General features: G+C 39.8%; 1 protein-coding gene across 3 annotated transcripts in view; it reads left to right on the forward strand.

Annotated features, from left to right (window-relative positions):
* The window catches only part of PTPRG (protein tyrosine phosphatase receptor type G), a 1,221,857-nt gene that overhangs the window by 746,918 nt on the left and 454,234 nt on the right, over positions 1-20,705 (forward strand). For all 3 annotated transcript variants that reach the window (XM_029601001.1, XM_029600999.1, XM_029601002.1), the window contains exon 5: positions 6,483-6,578. In XM_029601001.1, coding sequence (XP_029456861.1) covers positions 6,483-6,578 — 96 coding nt within the window. The remainder of the gene's footprint in view (positions 1-6,482; positions 6,579-20,705) is intronic.

The following is a 20,705-nucleotide window of genomic DNA, read 5'->3' on the forward strand; positions in this document are numbered from 1 at the left end:
ACACCCATACCCTGGGGGCTGCAAATGCCACAGCAACTCCAGTTGACAAGAGGAATAGCAGATTCATCTTGGGGATTGAATTGGAGGCCACTTATATAGCCACTAAGCCATCAAACCAGCCGTATACGAGGTTTTCAGATTGTACATTGCTGTTTATCAAGAGTCTGTATATATTTAGTGCAGTCAGTTAATTTGGAAGCTGCTTAATATGTACTCTAAACTTGAGGTTTCTACAGATTTGTATATTTCCTATTATACTGGCATGCTTCTTTTCCTGGATCTGGAATTTATAGTTACTGTATGTTCTTTACTCTGCTATAGATACATATCTTTGCACTTACATATTTTTGTAAAGGTCAATTGCTTGTCCTTTACTGGGCAAGTTTTTGAGAGTCCATTCATCTGTAGTGTTAAGAGAGATTATCCAGGTGCCTTTACTTCTCACTTTGGTTCCATAAGTAACAGATTTTGACCAATGGGGAAAATGAAACCAAGGGTGAATAATCAATCAAACAATAGCAAAATTCAAAATTCACCAATACTTCATACACCCATCATTATGAAGGAAATAAACAAATATGACCGTCCTATAAAAGCCAGTGATGTCTACTTATTATTAGGTTATAATCATTGGTCATACAATTCTGTTTTTTAAAGAATTTTTTTGTATGCAATCTTTTAAGAAGAATAGAAAGTATGAGAACTTAAAATTCCTCTTGTTCTTAAAGGAGAGCTGCCCAACACTGCTGCCAGTACTGTTTCAGTGTTTCGGTATCTTTGAATCAGGGGCAAAATACATAATGTCAATCTTTGCACTGGTCTATGAACAGAGGACAAGAACAATTAAAGTGAGGGAAATAAAAACATTATATTGTAAATTACTTACTAGAGCAATAGTGTGTCCTTTCACAGAGATATTTCACTAGCAGAGAGATCGAGTAAATGAAACTGTCTTGGTCCTTATAAGTGCCGGTATGAAAGTCCTTTGATAGTGATTTGGAAGAACATTTGAAAAAACAATGGCAGATATTGTCTCAGTGTTCAAAAAATCCCAATCTTTTAAAATAACATACTTCCTAGCTTGTAACTTGCTGGTTGTGCTATGTTGAGCTGTATCACTCCTAGAAATGATAGCGTTGCTGACTGGAACAAGAGGCACAGCATCTCCCGATGCTGGTTTTAAAGCACAAGTGGCGGGAGGTGAAAATGTCAATCATTGAACTCAAATAGACCATAACAAACATCGGATCAAAAATATATTTGTGTTGAGTACATTTGGCCGACAGAAAGTTGTAAAATGTAAACGAGGGAACAAAAAAATTTTATTTTTATAAAAAAAATAATATTTCCAAGTGGTACTTGAACTGCCTAAAAAGACCACACTGAGCCCTGAAAATATTATGGTAACAGATGACTACTTGAGTGTACCACTTGGGTAGTGAAGGATCAGTCTGTTAATTGTACTGAAATCTACTCTAAATCACATATGTCTACTCCAAATATTTTTAGACAAAAGTTGCATAAAAATGAAAAATGTCTACTATGGGAAAAATAGAAAAAGTCTTAAGAGAAACGGAAAGAAGGAAGACAAACCACTAGAATATAAAAAAATTGATTGAGATCAAAACAGGCTGTACCAGTCAGTCTGTTCGTTTAGTCCATACAGTGTAAAAGAATCTAAATCAAAAATAAATTTCTGTTCATGATTATTTAAAGAGGAAAGGATATCTCCTTCTCTTGATGGAGCTCAATCCACCTTTAGAACAGAGCATCTAAGGTGCTCAAAATCATGGTGGTGGTGAATGCAGTGTTGTACTATCAGGGCTGTGAGGGTCTGGCACTTGATTTTACTGTGATGTTCTCTGAGTCTCACATATATACTCTGAGTGGTCCTCCCAATATAGATGAGAGGACACGGGCATTGTATAACATAAATGACATTCTTAGTTGTGCAATCTGAATAAGATGGTTATAGGTTGTATCCAAACATCACCTGTGATTGTAAGTGCATACATATCACAGTGGCCGCATTGAAAATGCCCAGCCAAATCTGTAGGGAGATCTGGTTCTGGAAATGGAGCAGTTCTCACAGTGTGTTCCCTCAGGTTACGTCCGCTGCTGAATGCAAACCTTGGTTGTTGCTGGAAAAACAGATGTAAAGATAGGACATGCCAATGCTTTTGAATGATAGATCTCACTATGTGTGCGTGATTGGTAAATTTGAGCAAACAAGTCACCTGATCTGTGGCTTGTTGTGCTTTGTAACAAAGTAAACTGGATCTAAGTATCTAGCTCTTTGCTATGCATTTTTTTTTTTTTGTCATTTAAGGTTTTATTGTCATGTTATGTTGGCTCCTAAGAGCAGGCTTCATGACTGGTTTGCAATGTTGTGAATTCTGTATTGCGGATGCCTTATGCTTATGTTCATGCTTATGTTCACGTTCTGGTTCCTCTGCTATGCATATTTAATAGCACTTGGTGGCTAACCCCACTCTAAAACTCTGACCTTCAGATCATGAGCTTGTGATTTGAAGGTAGACAAACTAGTGCAGATTCGTCTTGCTCTGAAAAATTGGCTAACTTGTAAGCTCTATTTGAAGGACCTGGGATAACTCTGGAAATGCAATAAATTATTTCTGGAGTATGGTTCTGTTAAGATCTGGAAGCCCTGTCTATGAATGGAGATATCTAAAAAAGAAAGTTGTTTTGAGCTGTACTTCATTACAAATTTAAGGTGGGAATCACAACTGTTAAACCTTGAATAAAAAGAGTATAGCTGTTGATCTGTATCATTCCAGATTAAAAAAAACATTATCAAATCTATAAAAATTATAGATGAATAAAATGGTGAGGAATAAATATATATGTCCTCAGCCAGCCATATAGATATTGGGGTAGATTTTAAAAGGTGCACGCGGGTGTACATGTGTGCACGCTACCCGGCGCACACACATGTATGCTCAATTTTATAACATGTGCGTGCATGTTATAAAATCAGGGGTCGGCACGCGCAAGGGGGTGAACAGTTGTGCACCTTGTACGTGCCGAGCCGTGCTGCCTTCCCCCATTCCCTTCCCCCTAGCCTGACCTTCCCACCCCTTTCACTAACCTTTCTCCCCCAGCCCTACTCTAACACCCTCCCGACCTTTGTCTTACTGTTTGCGCCTGTCAGCAGGCGATCCTACAACACAGCAGCAATGACTGCTGTGTCGGAGGCATCTGGCCCTGCCCCCTCCCTGCCCCCAGACCTCCTCTTTTTGCAAGCCCCGGGACTTAAACGCGTCCCGAGGCTTTACGCGCATCGCCGGGCCTTTATAAAATAGGACTGGCGTGCGTAACCCCCCCACGTGCGTAAGGCTTTTAAAATCCGGCCCATTGGCTATATCTGGAGAAGCTAGAGACCCCATTGCAGTGCCACAAATCTGATGGTAATATTTGGTGTCAAACATAAAATAGTTCTCACATACAGTCAACTCTGCCAGTCCTAATAAAAAAAGACGTTGGAATTGACTGCCAGTCCTAATAAAAAGGATGTTGGAATACACTGAGATTCTGGACGTTCATCTAGGACCATCTCAATAAGTTGTAATGCTGTTGGTTGAGGGACATTGATGTATAATATATCTGTATATAGACTGCTGTAAATAAGTTGTTTTAAGCCTTTATATATAGACCTGTAAATAGCCCGTTTCAGTTTTAATGCTTTAACTTCAATGCCTTGCTGCTCTATGTATATTCCCCCCGGTTTTCCCCTCCCTGTTGATTGTAATTTCAGCCTATTAGTTACAATGTGTACCGGTATGATGTATGCTTACTAATACCGTTATATAAAAGTTTCAAATAAATAAATAATGATTCTACATCCAATGACACAGAGTGCCCCAGGTGGCATTGTGTGTAATGTGCTTAATTTAGGATACATGCGATGTGTCCTGTATGTTTGATCCTGAGGCTTCAACATATGGTCGCAGAAAGATAACCAAAAAGAATGCAAGTGGCTCCAATATTGATCCATATGGTCGATCATATTGCAAATATTACAAAAAAATCCTTCTATAAATTACACCTATTGAAAAGAATCAGACCCTTCCTTTTTCTTAAAGATTATCGAACTGTCTTGCAGTCTTTGATTTTCTCGGGTATGGACTACTGCAATGCCCTACTTTTAGGTTTAACGGACTCTGCTTTATATCCTTTGCAACTAATTCAAAACTCTGCTGCTCGGCTGCTTGTCGGTACCTCACGTCGAAGTCATATTTCTTCTGTCTTATCCTCTCTCCATTGGCTGCCAATTAAATACCGAATTCAGTTCAAAGTGTTATCTATTATTCACTCGCTCATCTATAATACTTCATCTACCTGGCTATGTACTAATCTTCGCATATACAAACCCCCCAGACAACTCAGATCCCTCTCCAAAAATCTTTTAGATGTACCTACAATCAAATTGGCCAAATACGAAATAACTAGAAAAAGGGCTTTTTCTGTAGCCGGCCCTGTTTTATGGAATTCACTCCCAGACTCTCTCCGCCTCATTCCTTCAAAACAACAATTTAAAAAATCATTAAAAACTTATTTATTTCAGAAAGCTTACAGTTTACTCTCTAACTTGCAAAATTAACATTCATTCACATTTCATTCACACATTATTTTATTTCGAATAGTCACAAGATACAATATTACAGATTCAATCCACTTATTGTCGACTGATGTAAGGCACAAATGTTTAGTGAATTGTTTATTTAATGATAATTTTTAATTTGTTTTATTTTGGTTTATTATGTATGTCCGGTTGGATACCGTTTTTATTTTATTTTATAGCTATTATGTATGTTTGGTTGTAAACCGTTTTGATTAATTCTTTGAATTGTAAAGGCGGTATATAAACATTTTTAAATAAAATAAATAAATAATACAATCGGTCCACAAGGAGGATCATGAAGAGTTTTGTGAACTTTAGGGAGCCCGTATAACACGGGTAAGTGTGGAGATTGGACCTTCAAGAAACTGATTTCTTTGGGTGTCAAAAAACTGCAACTGATAGCCTGTAATAAAAGATTCAGTACTTTATCTCTCTATCTCTAGATAATGTGCATTCTCGGAGGCCTCATTTAGCCATGTCATAACCACCACTGTGTACAAGTTAACCCAGTGCCTTCTTGGAAGTATAGGCTGTTAGGGTCACAGCTACCATTCCATACAAGTAACCTCTAGGTTACTTCCATGGCTTGTAGTGCCACTCAATAATATTTCCAAAATCTCTTCACTTTAGTCCATAAAATGAAATCATAGTGTGTCGCCAGCATGTCATAGTAGTTCGCCATTTTTTGGTGTTTATATTACTACTTTCAAAATTAAAGTTTGATTTTTAAAATTGAAACATTAGGATAATTGGAAATGCATGAAGAGAGGAAAAAGTATAATAGTTTTTTCCTAATTCTATTTAACCGTTATTACCCATATCAAGCAAAGCTAAGGATGTAACATTTTGTCAAATATGAGTTTGACCATTTTGTGGTTTCTTTTCTTTTTCAGTATTTCCAGTATTTAAATGTTTGTACATGCAAAATACATTATTTACCTGTACATTTAGTCTTTTCCTCAGATCTGTTTCCTCTGATGTTTCTGTAGCCCACAGTCTTTTCCAAAGTAGTGCATCATTTAATATCTCTTTAGGACTTGTGCAGAAGGCCGATTAAAAAAAACATTAGACTACACAGAAATTATGCGGGATCTGCCCAGATAGGTAAACAAATAGGCAAGCATGACAGGATGTAGTTAAATATTATTTATTTTAATTTGACTGCAATGATCTTTGAACATTTTAGTGCTAAGACACAACATAAGTGATCTTCTACAGCTCTGTGTACACTAGTGCTAGGTTAATAAGTATTATTATTGGTCCGATGTAAATAGATTTTTATGCAATAATTCAAATGATCTCCAGAAGTAAATATGTGTCTTGCAAATATGGAAAATATTTTACTATGAAATGACAGCTAAGATGGTAGCATATGTTGCTGTCACATCTAAACTACAAGAACATAGATTCTGATCCCTCTGGAGAACTTCTACCCAGATGCTGATTCTACAGTGCAGTATTAATGTGTGACACACCATCTGCAGGATGCCATCATAAGCCAAGATCCATGCTTTACCATCTGAGCATTAAATATTCCATAACATTTAGTGCAGGTAGAATGTAAGGGTTTCAGTTACAGTGCCTTGGTTAAATTATCTGTACAGATTGTACAGTATTTTTTAGCCTTCCTGCAGTACTGTAAATTCAATTGCATTTTGTTGTTTCTTTTCCTTAAGTAAGAAACCGATAAATTCCTGTTTATCAAGGTGCCACATCTAGGAGTCTCTGTTCTATAAATCATCAGATTGTAAACTTGCTTTTTTTTTTTCACACATGCCCATGGTCATAGTACATCTGAGTTGTTTATGCCTACTGTTTTGTTTTTTTTATTAATTTACAGATGCAGATTTACTTTTACAACCCTGATGACTTTGACAGTTTTGGAGCTGCAATTTTGGAAAAACGGGTAATAGGAGCCATAGCAGTGTTCTTTCAAGTAAGTAAGCAGTCGCTGATGTGCTGCGACCCGAGTTCTGAAAGTGTATTTGATTCACTGAATTGTTTCAGATAGAAAGGCTGCATCTGTTTCCTCATTCACACCTGTCTTAGTAAAGGATACTTCATATTGTCTAATGTGTGATATAAAATGTAAATAAGTATGTTTAGAAACATAATGAGAATGTGTGCATCAGTTACCTTGATTTTATTGCTACTTGACTGATGCATTGATTGGAGAGTATATTTATCTTCTAACCTACTTTCCTACTAGAGAATATTAACAGGCTAATATGAAAATAGTTTTCTTTAGCGGAACTTTAAAATGATATATTTCAGAGTAGATAAATCATGTTGGTTGTTCCTGTCAGAAATGATATTTTATCTAAACTGCCATGATGGCTGTGCCTAATATCACTGAAGATGCTTCTATAAATGTCTCTCACCATACAACCTAAACCAAAGAATGCAGGTAAATCTAAATATCACACCACAATGAAAACCTGCATATAAATATCTGATATTGAAAAATGTATAATTTTATTAAAAAGAAAAACTTCTAAACAAAGTGTAAGAGAGGGAAGGTAGTTTTATATATGATGCTGTTGTACAGGTACCATCCAGGTTACCTAAATAGACTTGTTGTAATCAACATACCATCATCCACCCGTGTTTTTAAATGTTTTTAAATTTTGAAGTGCTTCACAAAAATGTTTTTTACTGTGGAAAATAAACTGTTCATTATACCGCCCTTTATTTGCAATAATAATTTTCAATAATAATTAATCTCAAAATGTATCAGCACTATAGTTGCTCAAAAAACACAAGGTTGAAACAAAAGAAGAGATCTCAATAAAACAAACAAACTTCTTAGCTGTTCGTAGTTCCAAATTCTTTGTTGATCCCGCTACTCAGAGCTCTCAGTTCTTTAGGTGCTTGTTGGTCCCAACATGGCCAGGTTTTGGATAAAGTCCTTCATCAGGGGTTAAACCACAGAGATAAAGAGAAAAATCTCTTAATCTCTTCGACAACATGGCACTGCCAGCCTCAAAACATGGAGGACTAGTTCACCACGGCGTTCACATTTAAAGGGACTACCCCGTGACCAAATAAAATCCAATCTGTAAATTAAATTAATGACCACCAATCTAGCAAAAGAACATAAGAAATTGCCATGCTGGGTCAGACCAAGGGTCCATCAAGCCCAGCATCCTGTTTCCAACAGAAACCAAACCAGGCCACAAGAACCTGGCAATTACCCAAACACTAAGAAGATCCCATGCTACTGATGCAATTAATAGCAGTGGCTATTCCCTAAGTAAACTTGATTAATAGCCATTAATGGACTTCTCCTCCAAGAACTTATCCAAACCTTTTTTGAACCCAGCTACACTAACTGCACTAACCACTAACCAGCTACACTAGCCACTAACCCCGCGGTTGCTCAGCATTTAATTGATGAATCCAAAATTGTTCTCTGTAGTTCAAATGCGCTGCAAATTCCCCAGAATCAAAGCTGCTGTCCACTTTATCAATCACAGTCCACATCAGTTGTTCAAAAGAGTGTTGTCTCGCCATACAATGGGCTACCATAGGAGCTGAGCTGATAATATATTGGTCTTTAATCTAGAGCGGTGTTAAATCAATTTGATTTAGTCACATGAGTAGCAGGATCAACGAAGAATCTCTGCAGATTTGATCACCTCACTTATTGTTCCCATTCACAGGTAAATTATGAATGTTAAACAAGACAGGCCTAGTACTGATCTCTGGGGCCACCAATGATCTTTCTCCGTTTGGAAAACTGACCATGTAGTCCTACTCTCATTTCCTGTTTTTAACCAGTTATCAATCCACAATAAGATACTGTCTCCTATCTCAAGACTGTTTAATTTCCTGAGAAGTCTCTCATGGGGGACTTTGTCAATTGCTTTCTGAAAATCCAAATAAACTACATCAACTAGACTCGCCTTTGTCTACATCAGGGGTCCCCAACCTTTTCTAGGGAAAAGCCATATAGGAAAAATTGGCCACATAGGACTCATTTAAAACTGTGACTTGTTTTAAATGATAGGTTTATAGATTACTAGTAAGGACCAGAGATGTGAATCATGTGATCGATCGTCTTAACGATCGATTTCGGCTGGGGGGGGAGGGAATCGGATCGTCGCAGTTTTGTTTTGTTAAATATCGTGTAAATCGTAAATCAGGGGAGGGCGGGAAAACCGGCACACTAAAACAACCCTAAAACCCACCTCGACCCTTTAAAATAAATCCCCCACCCTCCCGAACCCCCCCAAAATGTATTAAATTACCTGAGTTCCAGTGGGTGGGTCCCGGTGTGATGTTCCACTCTCGGGCCACGGGTGCATTTGATAGAAATGGCGCCGGCGCTATCTTTGCCCTGACAGGTCAAAGGTAGCGCCGGCGCCATTTTGGTTCCTGTCCCCAGACGTCGCGAGCGTAGGAGATCGCTCCCGGACCCCCGCTGGACCCCCAGGGACTTTTGGCCAGCTTGGGGGGCCTCCTGACCCCCACAAGACTTGCCAAAAGTCCAGCGGGGGTCCGGGAACGACCTCCTGCACTCGAATCGTGTTGCCGTACGGCCGGCGCCATTTTGAAAATGGCGCCGGCCATATGGCCATATTGCCGTACGGCAACACGATTCGAATGCAGGAGGTCGTTCCCGGACCCCCACTGGACTTTTGGCAAGTCTTGTGGGGGTCAGGAGGCCCCCCCAAGCTGGCCAAAAGTCCCTGGGGGTCCAGCGGGGGTCCGGGAATGACCTCCTGCACTCGAATCGTGTTGCCGTACGGCAATATGGCCGGCGCCATTTTGAAAATGGCGCCGGCCGTATGGCAACACGATTCGAGTGCAGGTCGCTCCCTGTGACAAGTTAAGGGCAAAGAAGATCGGCGCCATACTGGCAGTCGATCGCCTTTGCCCTTAACTTGTCACAGGGAGCGACGGTCGCTCCCTGTGACAAGTTAAGGGCAAAGAAGATTGGCGCCATTATGAAACCTCCAGCGCAGCACCCTCATGGCATGATTGAATGGATGGCTCCTGGACCCCTCCGCTAGACCACCAGGTACATGTAAAAGGTTTTTGGGGGGGTTCGGGAAGGTAAGGAATTTCTTTTAAAAGGTCTGGGTGGGTTTAGGGGTTGTTTTGGTGTGCTAGTTTTCCCGCCCTCCCCCAAATAATTCCCGAGAGCAGGAGATCGCGCCGGGGAACCCCCCCCCCACTGGACCACCAGGTAACTTAACATTTTGGGGGGGTTCGGGAGGGTGGGGGAGGGTAAGGAATTTCTTTTAAAAGGTCGGGGTGGGTTTAGAGGTTGTTTTGGTGTGCCGGTTTTCCTGCCCTCCCCCAAATAATTCCCGTGCCCTATTTAACGATACAATATAAATGCTCCTGATGATAAATCGTGGGCATTTGTATTGTATCGTGTACTCTAACGGTTTAGAACGATTTTAAAATTATCGGACGATAATTTTAATCGTTCAAAAACGATTCACATGCCTAGTAAGGACTTTCATTTTTGTTTTTTATTATTCTTTATTTTTCCCCGGTATCTATTTGAGGTTTATTATAAAAAAAAAGAAGAAAAATAGGAGAAAATCAGTTGAAAAAAGACATTTTTCCAGATAAATATCAGTTTATTTTGGTGGACAGAAGCCAGGACCGTAAAACAATATTAAGCAGATTATTCCATCCACCTACTCAGCATCATCCCCATTTCCTGCCTATGTGTCCCTCTCTCACTCACCCCTACCCCCTTCCTGCTGAGAATCTCCCTTTCCTCCCCTATCCACCCCACTGCAACAGCATTCATCCTTCTGGTGGTGGCTCCAGGCTTTCGTCTCTCCTTCAGGAGAATGCTTACTGAGACTCCTAAACTACAGCCTGCATTTTTGCTTTTGCCCGGGGCCACGAGGTGCTTCTGGTGGACAGGGCCTGCTTCTAATGCATTTGCAGCACCAGATAGGTAATTTGGCTGCTTGAGGGATGAGGAGGTAGGACTTGAAACATGGCATGGGCAGCACTGGAGGGTGAGCGCTTTCACTGGTCAGGGGTGGAACTTGAAACACAGCGTGTTCTTTGGCCCACACTGTCTTCCAGCAGTGGCTGGAGGTCTAGAACAGTTCTGGAGCAGCTTTTTAATTATCCTAAAATAAGGGTGAATATCTCTTTAAATCAGTTGTCCCCTTGAGAAAAATCTGGGAATTAATGGTAAAAAAAAGGATTTAAACTGAAAACAAATAACCCCAATTACTAGTAACAGGTCTGCAGTTTCATGTTTCAGTTCTTTCAAAACTGGGTTGAACACCATTCAGTCCTGGTGATTTGACTTTGGCAGTTTAATCTTCCATTATTACAGAGATTTGCTTTTGTTGCTCAGAATCATCACCATCAAAGAATGATTTTGGTGTGGGTATGTTCTCAACATCTTCTTCAATAATGACAAAGGCAAAGAATGTCTCATTTTTCTTCCATTTCTTTGTCTTCACTGAATACCCTTTTTACCCTTTGGTTTTCTAGTAACCCAACTAACTCCCTGAAGGCTTTTTGCCTTTATGGCAGACTTCTCAAATTCTTTCTTGATTTGTCTCACAGCTGTTTTACATCTAAATTGCCAGTACTTATGCTCTTGTCTGCTTTCCTTTTTTTTTTAAGATGCCCTTTTGGTTTAACTGTCTTTCACCTTATTAAACCATTCTGGCAGTCATTTTTAAACCGTGTCCACATCTCATGCAAACTTTTAACCTTAATAACGGTTCCTTGTAGTTTTTCTAATTTCCTCATTCTGTCATAGTCTCATTTTGTAAAGTTATATGACACTGAAGTAGTTTTACTTAATCTTTCTCTTCAGTGATTGTCAAATTTGCTCACATTATGATCACTGATTATGACAGGACCAATCCCCATCCAGAACACAATTCTGCATGGGGATTGATGAGTTGTTGCTGAAGCTGACCAATCCTAAAGTGGGTGAAATCCTGTCAGCAGTACCACCACTGTTCACCCTGTGGGAGGAGGTAGGAGCTTCTCCTCCTCCCTCTGGGATACTATAAGCTTTTTTAAGGAATATGGGGAAAATGTTGGCCCTACTATTGAAAATGTGGGAAAGGAGTGGAATTGAGCCATGAATGGCTCAATCATTAACATTTAATTTTTTTTTAAAAAGCATGCCATTGGGGTGTGGGGTTCAGGCAATGGAGGGCCAGCATTTTCAACTTTAATAACGTGCTGGAGGATAAACAGTTGTAGGCTTGACTTTTTTTTTTTTTCTTACTTGGTCGAGGGGGGGGGGGCAGATTGGATGCTACATGTTTGTTTTTGTTTAGTTAAATCGGTTATATATTGAATAAAGTAGACGTACTGGATAATTTTAGGCCAGCTCTGAACCCCCATCAGACTTAGCTGGCTAAATATAGATGGGTAGTGCCGAAAAGCAGTGCTACCCGGCTAAGTTTAAGTCCTACTCTCTGAGCACCTCTGTGCCCCCCTTTTTATCTGGATAAATTTTAGCCAAGTAATGCTGCACCCAGCTAAAACATATCTTCTCAGGGGAAAATATGTAAAATTAGGAGTTTGTCTAGCTATCAGGCCGATACAGTACAGTGTGCTCCGGTGGAGCAAACTGTTAACCGGCATTTGGACGCGCATTTTCGATGCGCTAGCATTACCCCAAGCTGAACATTTTACTTTAAGAAATTAGCGCGTACCCAAAGGTAGGTGTTAATTTCTGCCGGCGCCGGGGAAGTGCACAGAAAAGCAGTAAAAACTGCTTTTCAGTGTACCCTCCGACTTAATATAATGGCGATATTAAGTTGGAGGTCCCAAAAGTTTAAAAAAAAAAAAGTAAAATGGGCCCGTGGCTCGCAGATTGAAAACCGGACGCTCAATTTTGCCGGCGTCTGGTTTCCGAACCCGTGGCTGTCAGCGGGTTTGAGAACCGACGCCAGCAAAATTGAGCGTCGGCTGTCAAACTTGCTGACAGCCGCCGCTCCTGTCCAAAAAGAGGTGCTAGGGACGCACTAGTGTCCCTAGCGCCTCTTTTAACCGCGGGCCCTAATTTAAATAAATTAACTTACTGAATTGTGCGCACAGGAGAGTGGCCTGTGCACGCGCCGGGAGAGCAGGCGCTCGCCCGCTCTCCCAGAATTTTTACTGTATTGGCCCGACTGTAACTTAGGCCTAGATTATTTAGGGGTAGATTTTAAAAGAAGCGCGATCAGCCTACTTTTGCTTGCGCATCAGACTCAAGCAAAAGTACGCTGGATTTTAGTAGATACGCGCGGAGCCGCGCATATCCACTAAAATCCTGGATCGGCGCGCGCAAGGCTATCGATTTTGTATAGCCTGCGCGCGCCGAGCCGCGCTGCCTCCCCCCGTTCCCTCCAAGGCCGCTCCGAAATCGGAGCGGCCTTGGAGGGAACTTTCCTTTGCCCTCCCCTCACCTTCCCCTCCCTTCCCCTACCTAACCCACCCGCCCGGCCCTGTCTACACCCCCCCCTTACCTTTGTCGGGGATTTACGCCTCCCGGAGGGAGACGTAAATCCCCGCGCGCCAGCGGGCCTGCTGCGCGCCGGGCCGCGACCTGGGGGCGGGTACGGAGGGCGCGGCCACGCCCCCGGGCCGTAGCCACGCCCCGTACCCGCCCCCAAAACGCTGCCGACACGCCCCCGGAACGCCGCGACGACCGGGCCCGCCCCCCGACACGCCCCCGACACGCCCCCCTCCGAGAACCCCGGGACTTACGCGAGTCCCGGGGCTCTGCGCGCGCCGGGAGGCCTATGTAAAATAGGCTTCCCGGCGCGCAGGGCCCTGCTCGCCTAAATCCGCCCGGTTTTGGGCGGATTTAGGCGAGCAGGGCTCTGAAAATCTACCCCTTATTGTGCTATATTTATAGCTATATTTATAGCAGAATGAGTCGTGCTAAAAAAAAAAAAATAAAAGTGATGGGGTGAAATTGTGCAGCTGGCTGCATCGCACCGGTGCGTTTTCGCCTGCCATGGTTTCAGCTGGGCCGCACCATAGCACCACGGGAAAAGGTGTTATTTCCTGTGGTGCTGCTGGCGTTAATATGTAAAACATCACCCGCAGTGCTGCCAGGACATATTCCTGCCCAAACCCCGCCCACACTCCTCCTCGTCTCCTAATTTGAATTGTACCACCGTGATGCAGCCGGTATACCGTGTGGTAGGGCGTTATCACACATGAAAAGGCCACTTCACGGTTTGATGAATGACCCTGTAAGCTTGCCAAAACCTTTTGAATATGGTCCTCTGAATTTCATCTCTCAATTCATCTCCCAATTATTGAACTTGGCCCCATAAATTCCTTCTGGAAGTCTTGTCACAGACTACAGCTGTTGGCAACATGAATACTCATGCAGTCCCTTCTCCTCCTCTATAAGAAAACAAAAAACAAAACAAAAAAAACATGAAGCATCATTTGACCGCAGTGAAATTTAAAAGAAATGTTTAAGGTTTGATATTCCTGGGTATGGTAATACTGGAGATTACTGTAATTTGATTAAGATTTTGGGGCAAAAAAGGCTAGTTTTAACTTGTCTGGGACTGCCAGCAAGGGGTCAGATTTAAGTTTTGGCAGTGGGAGGGCAAAAAAAAAATTAAAAAGCAAAAATTGTCTACAAATCAATTTACTTGTGCACTTTTCAAATGGTATATCTTTGACAAGAATTCAATTTTTTGTTTTCTGTTCTGTGTAGAACATTTATCCTGATTTCTTAAGTTTATCACTTTGGGTAGACCTCACAAATTTTTTATTTTTATTTTTTTTACAAAAAAGATATTATTACATACTTCTTCCCTTTCTGGAATTGCAGGAAATTAAATCTTCGGGTAGGTTTTATGCCATTTCACAATTATTGAAGCAGACTGACAGACTTTTTGAATTTTTCCATTATGTTTGGCCAAAATGTAAGTGTCCTAAGGGATTTACTCATGGACAACTAATGACTTTACTTGTATCTTTTCTGTAGTGTTATGTGAAAGTGGCACTCAGTCTGATTAAGTTTATAATACATAGTCACTAGAGAGGATTAACTTCATAGTGGAGAATAATTTATTTAGATTTGTGACATCTTATTGACTTGAAATGTAAACTAATTGCTCTTATAGGAAGTAGGAGGCAATTTTTAATAGCTATTTTATGGAGGCCATTTTTATCTGTCAAGTGATAACTGGAGATATGTATTTTGTATCCTGTTATATTTGGTATAAAGGTTTTACATTGAAAGGCAGTTCAGAACCTGCGCATTTTGATGTCAATGACTTGGACACAACTCAGTCTTATGGCCTCTGAAAGACTAAAACCTGAGAGGAGGAGTATCTTTTTTGTTAGAGTAATGGGTTGAGAGCCAGAAAAGCCAGTGTTCATCTACCAGATCTCCCAATATCGAGTTTGTAATGGTAGTAACTACCATTGCATGCAGGTTACCTCCATGCCTTCTGTTAAGGATGGTAACTGCTGATCTGTTCAGATTACCTCCATGTCTTCCCGTTAAGGGTAGTACATGCCACTGCATACAGGATTTCCCCATGCATGCCTTTCTTCATTTCCAATATCTAGCTTCTAGGAATCTGTACTATTTATCTCATGCCCTTTTGAATTCAGTTCCTTTGACCTTTGGCAAGTCACTTAACCCTTTGTTGCCTCAGGTACTTTATATCAACTCAAGCATTACAATATGACAAGGCATTATAATTACTCAACCCAACAGCATAAATTTAGGTTGGCCTTACAAGATACCAATGGGGGTAGGTCTTAAAATGTTTGGTATTGCAATTACAATTTTGTCCTCTAGCTAGAATGTAAACTGAAATTATCCATGCAATATTTTTCTTTTTTAAAACAGATTATTGATTGATATGGATCTGTGTTAAATTAAAGGACAAATTATTCTTAATGTTTTAGTGTGCAATTTTAATGGATCTTTAGCAGCATAAATGGAATTTATAGACCAAAAGGTATTTTATGATCTCTGGCAAAGTTTCTTAATTCCAACTCTCTCTTAACTGAACATTTAATTGGTTTATATAATTACTGATGAAGCATTAAGCAATTAAGTTTTACTTTTTATTACTTACCTTTGACCATGTTGAAGTTCTCTGAAGCTTTTGGATAAGCTCTGTTAATCATAAAGTGTATACTTGAGAGTTTGTTTAAAAAGCCTTGCACTTTTGTTTTTATCAAATTGAGCAAAGGATTTGGAAGAGGGTTTTCTCCCTGTCTACCAGTTTGCCCAGAGTGAGATAACCCTAGGTTGGACTTGTATTGGATAAAGATTACATTTATACTATGGTGGTAGAACGTGAACTAGAATATTTGAAAGTATAAATATTTACATTTAATGCTGTGAGTTGAACTTATTAAAGGAAGCCCAGGCAGGTTTAAGCAATTGCATGCTCCAGAGATTTTTGTCTTGGTCTTGAGAGGAGTGTCATGTGATGTTTCTTAACATAAAAGCATAAGACTTGCCATACCAGGTCAGACAAAGGGTCCATCAAGCACAGTATTCTGTTTTCAACAGTGGCCAATCCAGGTCACAAGTGCCTAGCAGGATCCCAAATAGTAGATGGATCCCATGCTGCTAATTCCCAGGAATAAATAGTGGCTTCTCCAAAGCTTATCTGGCTAATAAGTTTATGGATTTCTCCAAGAATTTGTCCAAACCTTTTTTAAACCCAGCTATGCTAGCTGCTTTTACCACATACTCCAACTATGAATTCCAGAGCTTAACTGTGCATTGAGTAAACATGATTTTTCTAAAATTTATTTTAAATGTGCTACTTATTATCTTCATGAAGTGTCTCCTAGTTTTTGTAGTATTTAAAAGAGTAAATAACCAATTCACAATTACCTGTTAGTTGGCCTGTGAATAGGTGTCATGCGGTTCTGACCCCTTGGAGAGGAACTCTCATCTGGAGAAATTTCAACAGACATTTTTGGAATTACAGTACCCACACAATGACATAAGAAAATGGATCAACAGAGCCAGACAAATATCCAGGAACATTGCTACAGGATCATCTAAAAAAAGAAAACAGAATACATGTGGTTGTTACTTATAGCTCCCAGTTAAAATCACTGAAACCTATCATAAAGGGTCTACAACCCATCCTAGAGAATATCACTCTCTCGCACACTGTGGGTGACAAGCCTATCCTGGCTTATTGAGAGGTTCCAACCTCAAACAGATACTCACCAGCAACCACTGTACAGTGATGACACCAACTCAAGAACCAAACCCTGCCAGAAACCCAAATACCAACTCTGTCCATATATTAACTCAAGCAATACAATCACAGGATCTAACATAAACTACAACATCCAGGGCGCATTCACCTGCTTTTCTTCCAAAATAATATATGCCATCACCGGTCGTCAATATCCCTCTGCTGTCTGCATAGGACAAAGTGGTCAGTCCCCAAGGGAAAGAACAAATAGACATAAATCTGACACTAGAAATGGCAACATTCAGAAACCAGTAGGTGAATATTTCAACCTCCCAGGACATTACCTTAAGGTTGCCATACTCCTGCAAAAGAACTTAAGATGGACATCCAGTGAGAAACTGCTGAATTAGAACTCATAAAAAACCTTAATGCCATCACCAGGGGTGGCTCAAGGCAATCTGCTGCCTGAGGAGAGGGAAGAGATGGTGTAAACATGACCACCCTCAGAAGTGTTCTGGGGCACGTTTACTGCTGATCCCAAAATATTGCCCTCTGTAGTAGCCACCTCACCCTGCCTCATTGTAGAACCATCCTGATCAACACTCTAAGAACAGAGACAATGGCTTCATAGCAAACTACAGATATCTATGAACATAACTGTTCTCAGATCTTCTAGTCTTTTCATATTTGCCTCAGTTATCAGGTTGAATTATAATCCTGTTAACATTCTTTCTACACTTTGTTCTGCCTTATTCAGTGATCCAGTGCCTTCTCTTTGTTCCATATCTTCCCCCCTCCCACCCCCACCATTCTTCATATATGTTTTAGCCACCTCTTGTGGACTCTGTCCTCAAAAGCTCATGCTTCAATACATTAGTTAGTCTATAAGATGCCACCTGCCTTTTGTCATTTATGCTGTTAATGCTGTTTTTGGATCAGTAGAAAGTCTAGAGAACTGTTTGATTAGGACTGCTAACTTTGTTCTTTATTGTTTTGTTCAGCTCTAAACACAGCAGAATTCAACAATGTTTAAAAGAGGTTTTAGCAGCTGCTGAAGTTCAACTTGGTTTCCTGCTTTAAAAATACTGATATTTTACAAGTTATTACTGGGCAGTCAGGTGCTGCTAGTAATACCTTAAAATTCCTATGGATTATTAAGAGAACACACAGCAGTTAAGCTCTATTGAACCCAACCAGTTGTCTCAACTTTCTCCCATTCATTTCCCTGTCTTTAACTCCCATCTTTCCCCTTTATTAAAATCATTTAATGAAATCATTTTCAATTAGTAAAAGTGCAAATAGAATATATTTGATAGAGATCAAACAGTTATAAGCATCATAACTGATATATAATGAATCTAACTTGTACAAAGTAAAATATAAGTTAACCAAATTCAACATTTAAATACTCTTTATTGTCTATCAAATTCTCATAAATAAAATATAATAAATCACACACTGGAACTTCATCTGATGCTCTAATTACCAAAAGCTTCATATCACAACTTCCTTTCTATTATCTAATACACCACTGTAAAAATTCATATTTTTGGCCAACAATTAACCAGTATCCTAAACATTTCTCTCCCATAACCTTGTGCAAATGTTCCCTTATTTGTTAGAATTGACTGAAAAAGAGTCGCTATCTTAATTTTTCAAGGAATGCAGTTTTCTTAAGCTCATTAACGCACTGCAGTATCAAGGGAGAAGATCTGAATTTTTCTAGTTAGAAGCAATGACTTTTTGTATCATCCAAAGAGCAGGGGAAATGAATCAAACCTGTAAGTTTTACACAGTCAAGGAAGAAAATAAAGCAACAAATTCAATTCAAGTTTACTGGGAAGAGATATCGCAATATATGTTTTAATCCTCTGGATCACTGACTTCAAGAATTCCATGAGGTGCACTGCTAATATTACCTTAAAATATACAACAAATCCCTTCTATCCCCATATCTCCAGGTTAACAGGGAGTGCCACAGGAGGCACTCCCTGTTAACCTGTTGCTGAAATCTCTAAAGATTGTGTGATTATACGGTGTTGTCCCTCCCGACGAAGCCAGTGGGCGAAACACGGGGTCCGTGTCGGGGGACCCCTACTTGCAATTGGAACTATATGCAAAATCTGACAGTGGAGTTGCCATTTATACTCTTTTCAAATAAATATATATTTGGATCCAATGAGCCATTCTGCACTTGTTTGATTAAATATATCCTCCCAGACCTCTTCAGTGAATTTAAGGTCCAGATCCAAAGACCACTTGTTCTTCATACTTTTGGCAAGACTGCAGCCCTTATCAGAACAAGCAGAACAAACCTAAGAAACTCCCCCCCTTATCTCCTAAATTCATACAAACCACCTGATCCATCATAAATTTCCTAAGGAAATATTGACCATATTTATTTGCTTAATGATGTCCCTAATTTGCAGATATTGGGGAAAAAAACTGATTGCTAGGAAGTTCAAATTTTGTCATTGATTATCAATCGAAACTATCTAGTAATCATCCCCCACCCCCACTCCTTCCCAACCCTAATCATTACAAAGTTTCTCAACCTTCAAATAGTTTTAAGTATTGATGCTACCTCATTATTGAGTTCTGGGAGAAACCCAAATGAATGCATGAACAAATCTGCCATTGATACTAACAAACTGCCAAATAGCACAAGCAAGTTGTATGATGTATAGATTTTTTAGATGTGTTCCACAGTAATTTTATGTCTTTTAAGTTTTTTGATTCTGATTTTTGGTTTTATTTGTATTCATTTTTTTATGAATGTGTAATTGCGATTTTGTTTAAGAGAGTACGGGATGTAAATGATTTTAAACTAAATTTAGTCATAATTCTGAAGCAGAAAAATATAATTGAGATCTCTTCAAAGAAGTGGAACTTAATCTAAATGGGTACATAATCTATACTACAAAAACAAGCTTCACTGTCTGATCAAAAGCATGGATAGGGAAATATCAACTCTTATAGCATGAAAACTGAAGGGTTTATATATTAATCTGATGAGCCTTTACCACCCAGAAAAAGGAGTGCAAAGCTTTTATTTGCTAAAAGTTTTTTTGTTTGTTTTTTTTAAATAAATGGAAATGTTATTAAATAAATAAATAAAACATTCTGCCAGTAAATTCCAAAGGCAGATTGTTTTAAATGTTACTGCAGCATTGGGAATTTAATTCACGTCTTAAGTACCTCTACACATACTATTTCGTAAATTTTTCTTAGTGAATAACTTAATCAGGATCAACATATCCCTCGGCTTCTCAGTGATGCTGTGCCCACAGTTATATGGTTCAATTTTAGACCAGTTCACTCTTAAGAACTAAAACCTATCCAGATTTCTTCCAATAATGTAACCATTTGTAAGGGGAAAAAAGTACATTTCCCAGTTTTGATCTGGGGTCTGCCAAGTTCAGGACAGGGGTTTTGCTCACAGAGACACAGGATGGCTCAGAGAGAGCTAACTCTAGCATATAGATAGCCTACTATATGGCCCCACCCCTGAGAATCTGGATTGATCCTCAGGGGACTCAAAAGAAGTGCTGGAATACTTCATAGATATTCCCAGCATTTAGATGGCATGGAGGCAAAAAAGGAAGTGTGTGATCTCAGAGGAGACCTGTAAGTTCTACAAAGCTATGTATTAGTGGGATACTGCTTTGTGAAATCGATAAATCTGTCTACATTTGTGTTGTGCTGTTTCTGGAAGGATTCTACGGCGCAAAGACCCGGACTGTATCTTTGAATTGGGAAGTAAGATTTATCCTTTTTGTGCTTTATTGTGAATTGTTATGTTACCTGCAGTGCAGGAGCTGTATTATGTTTATCATTTCCAAATAAAGTTTCTATCAAGGTGATAATCCTGTGTCCATATGCTGCAGAGTCTTCAGCCTGACACCACTTAGGTAATGAAG

The sequence above is a fragment of the Rhinatrema bivittatum genome, chromosome 4 (assembly GCF_901001135.1).
Source record: "Rhinatrema bivittatum chromosome 4, aRhiBiv1.1, whole genome shotgun sequence".
Classification (NCBI taxonomy): Eukaryota; Metazoa; Chordata; class Amphibia; order Gymnophiona; family Rhinatrematidae; genus Rhinatrema; species Rhinatrema bivittatum.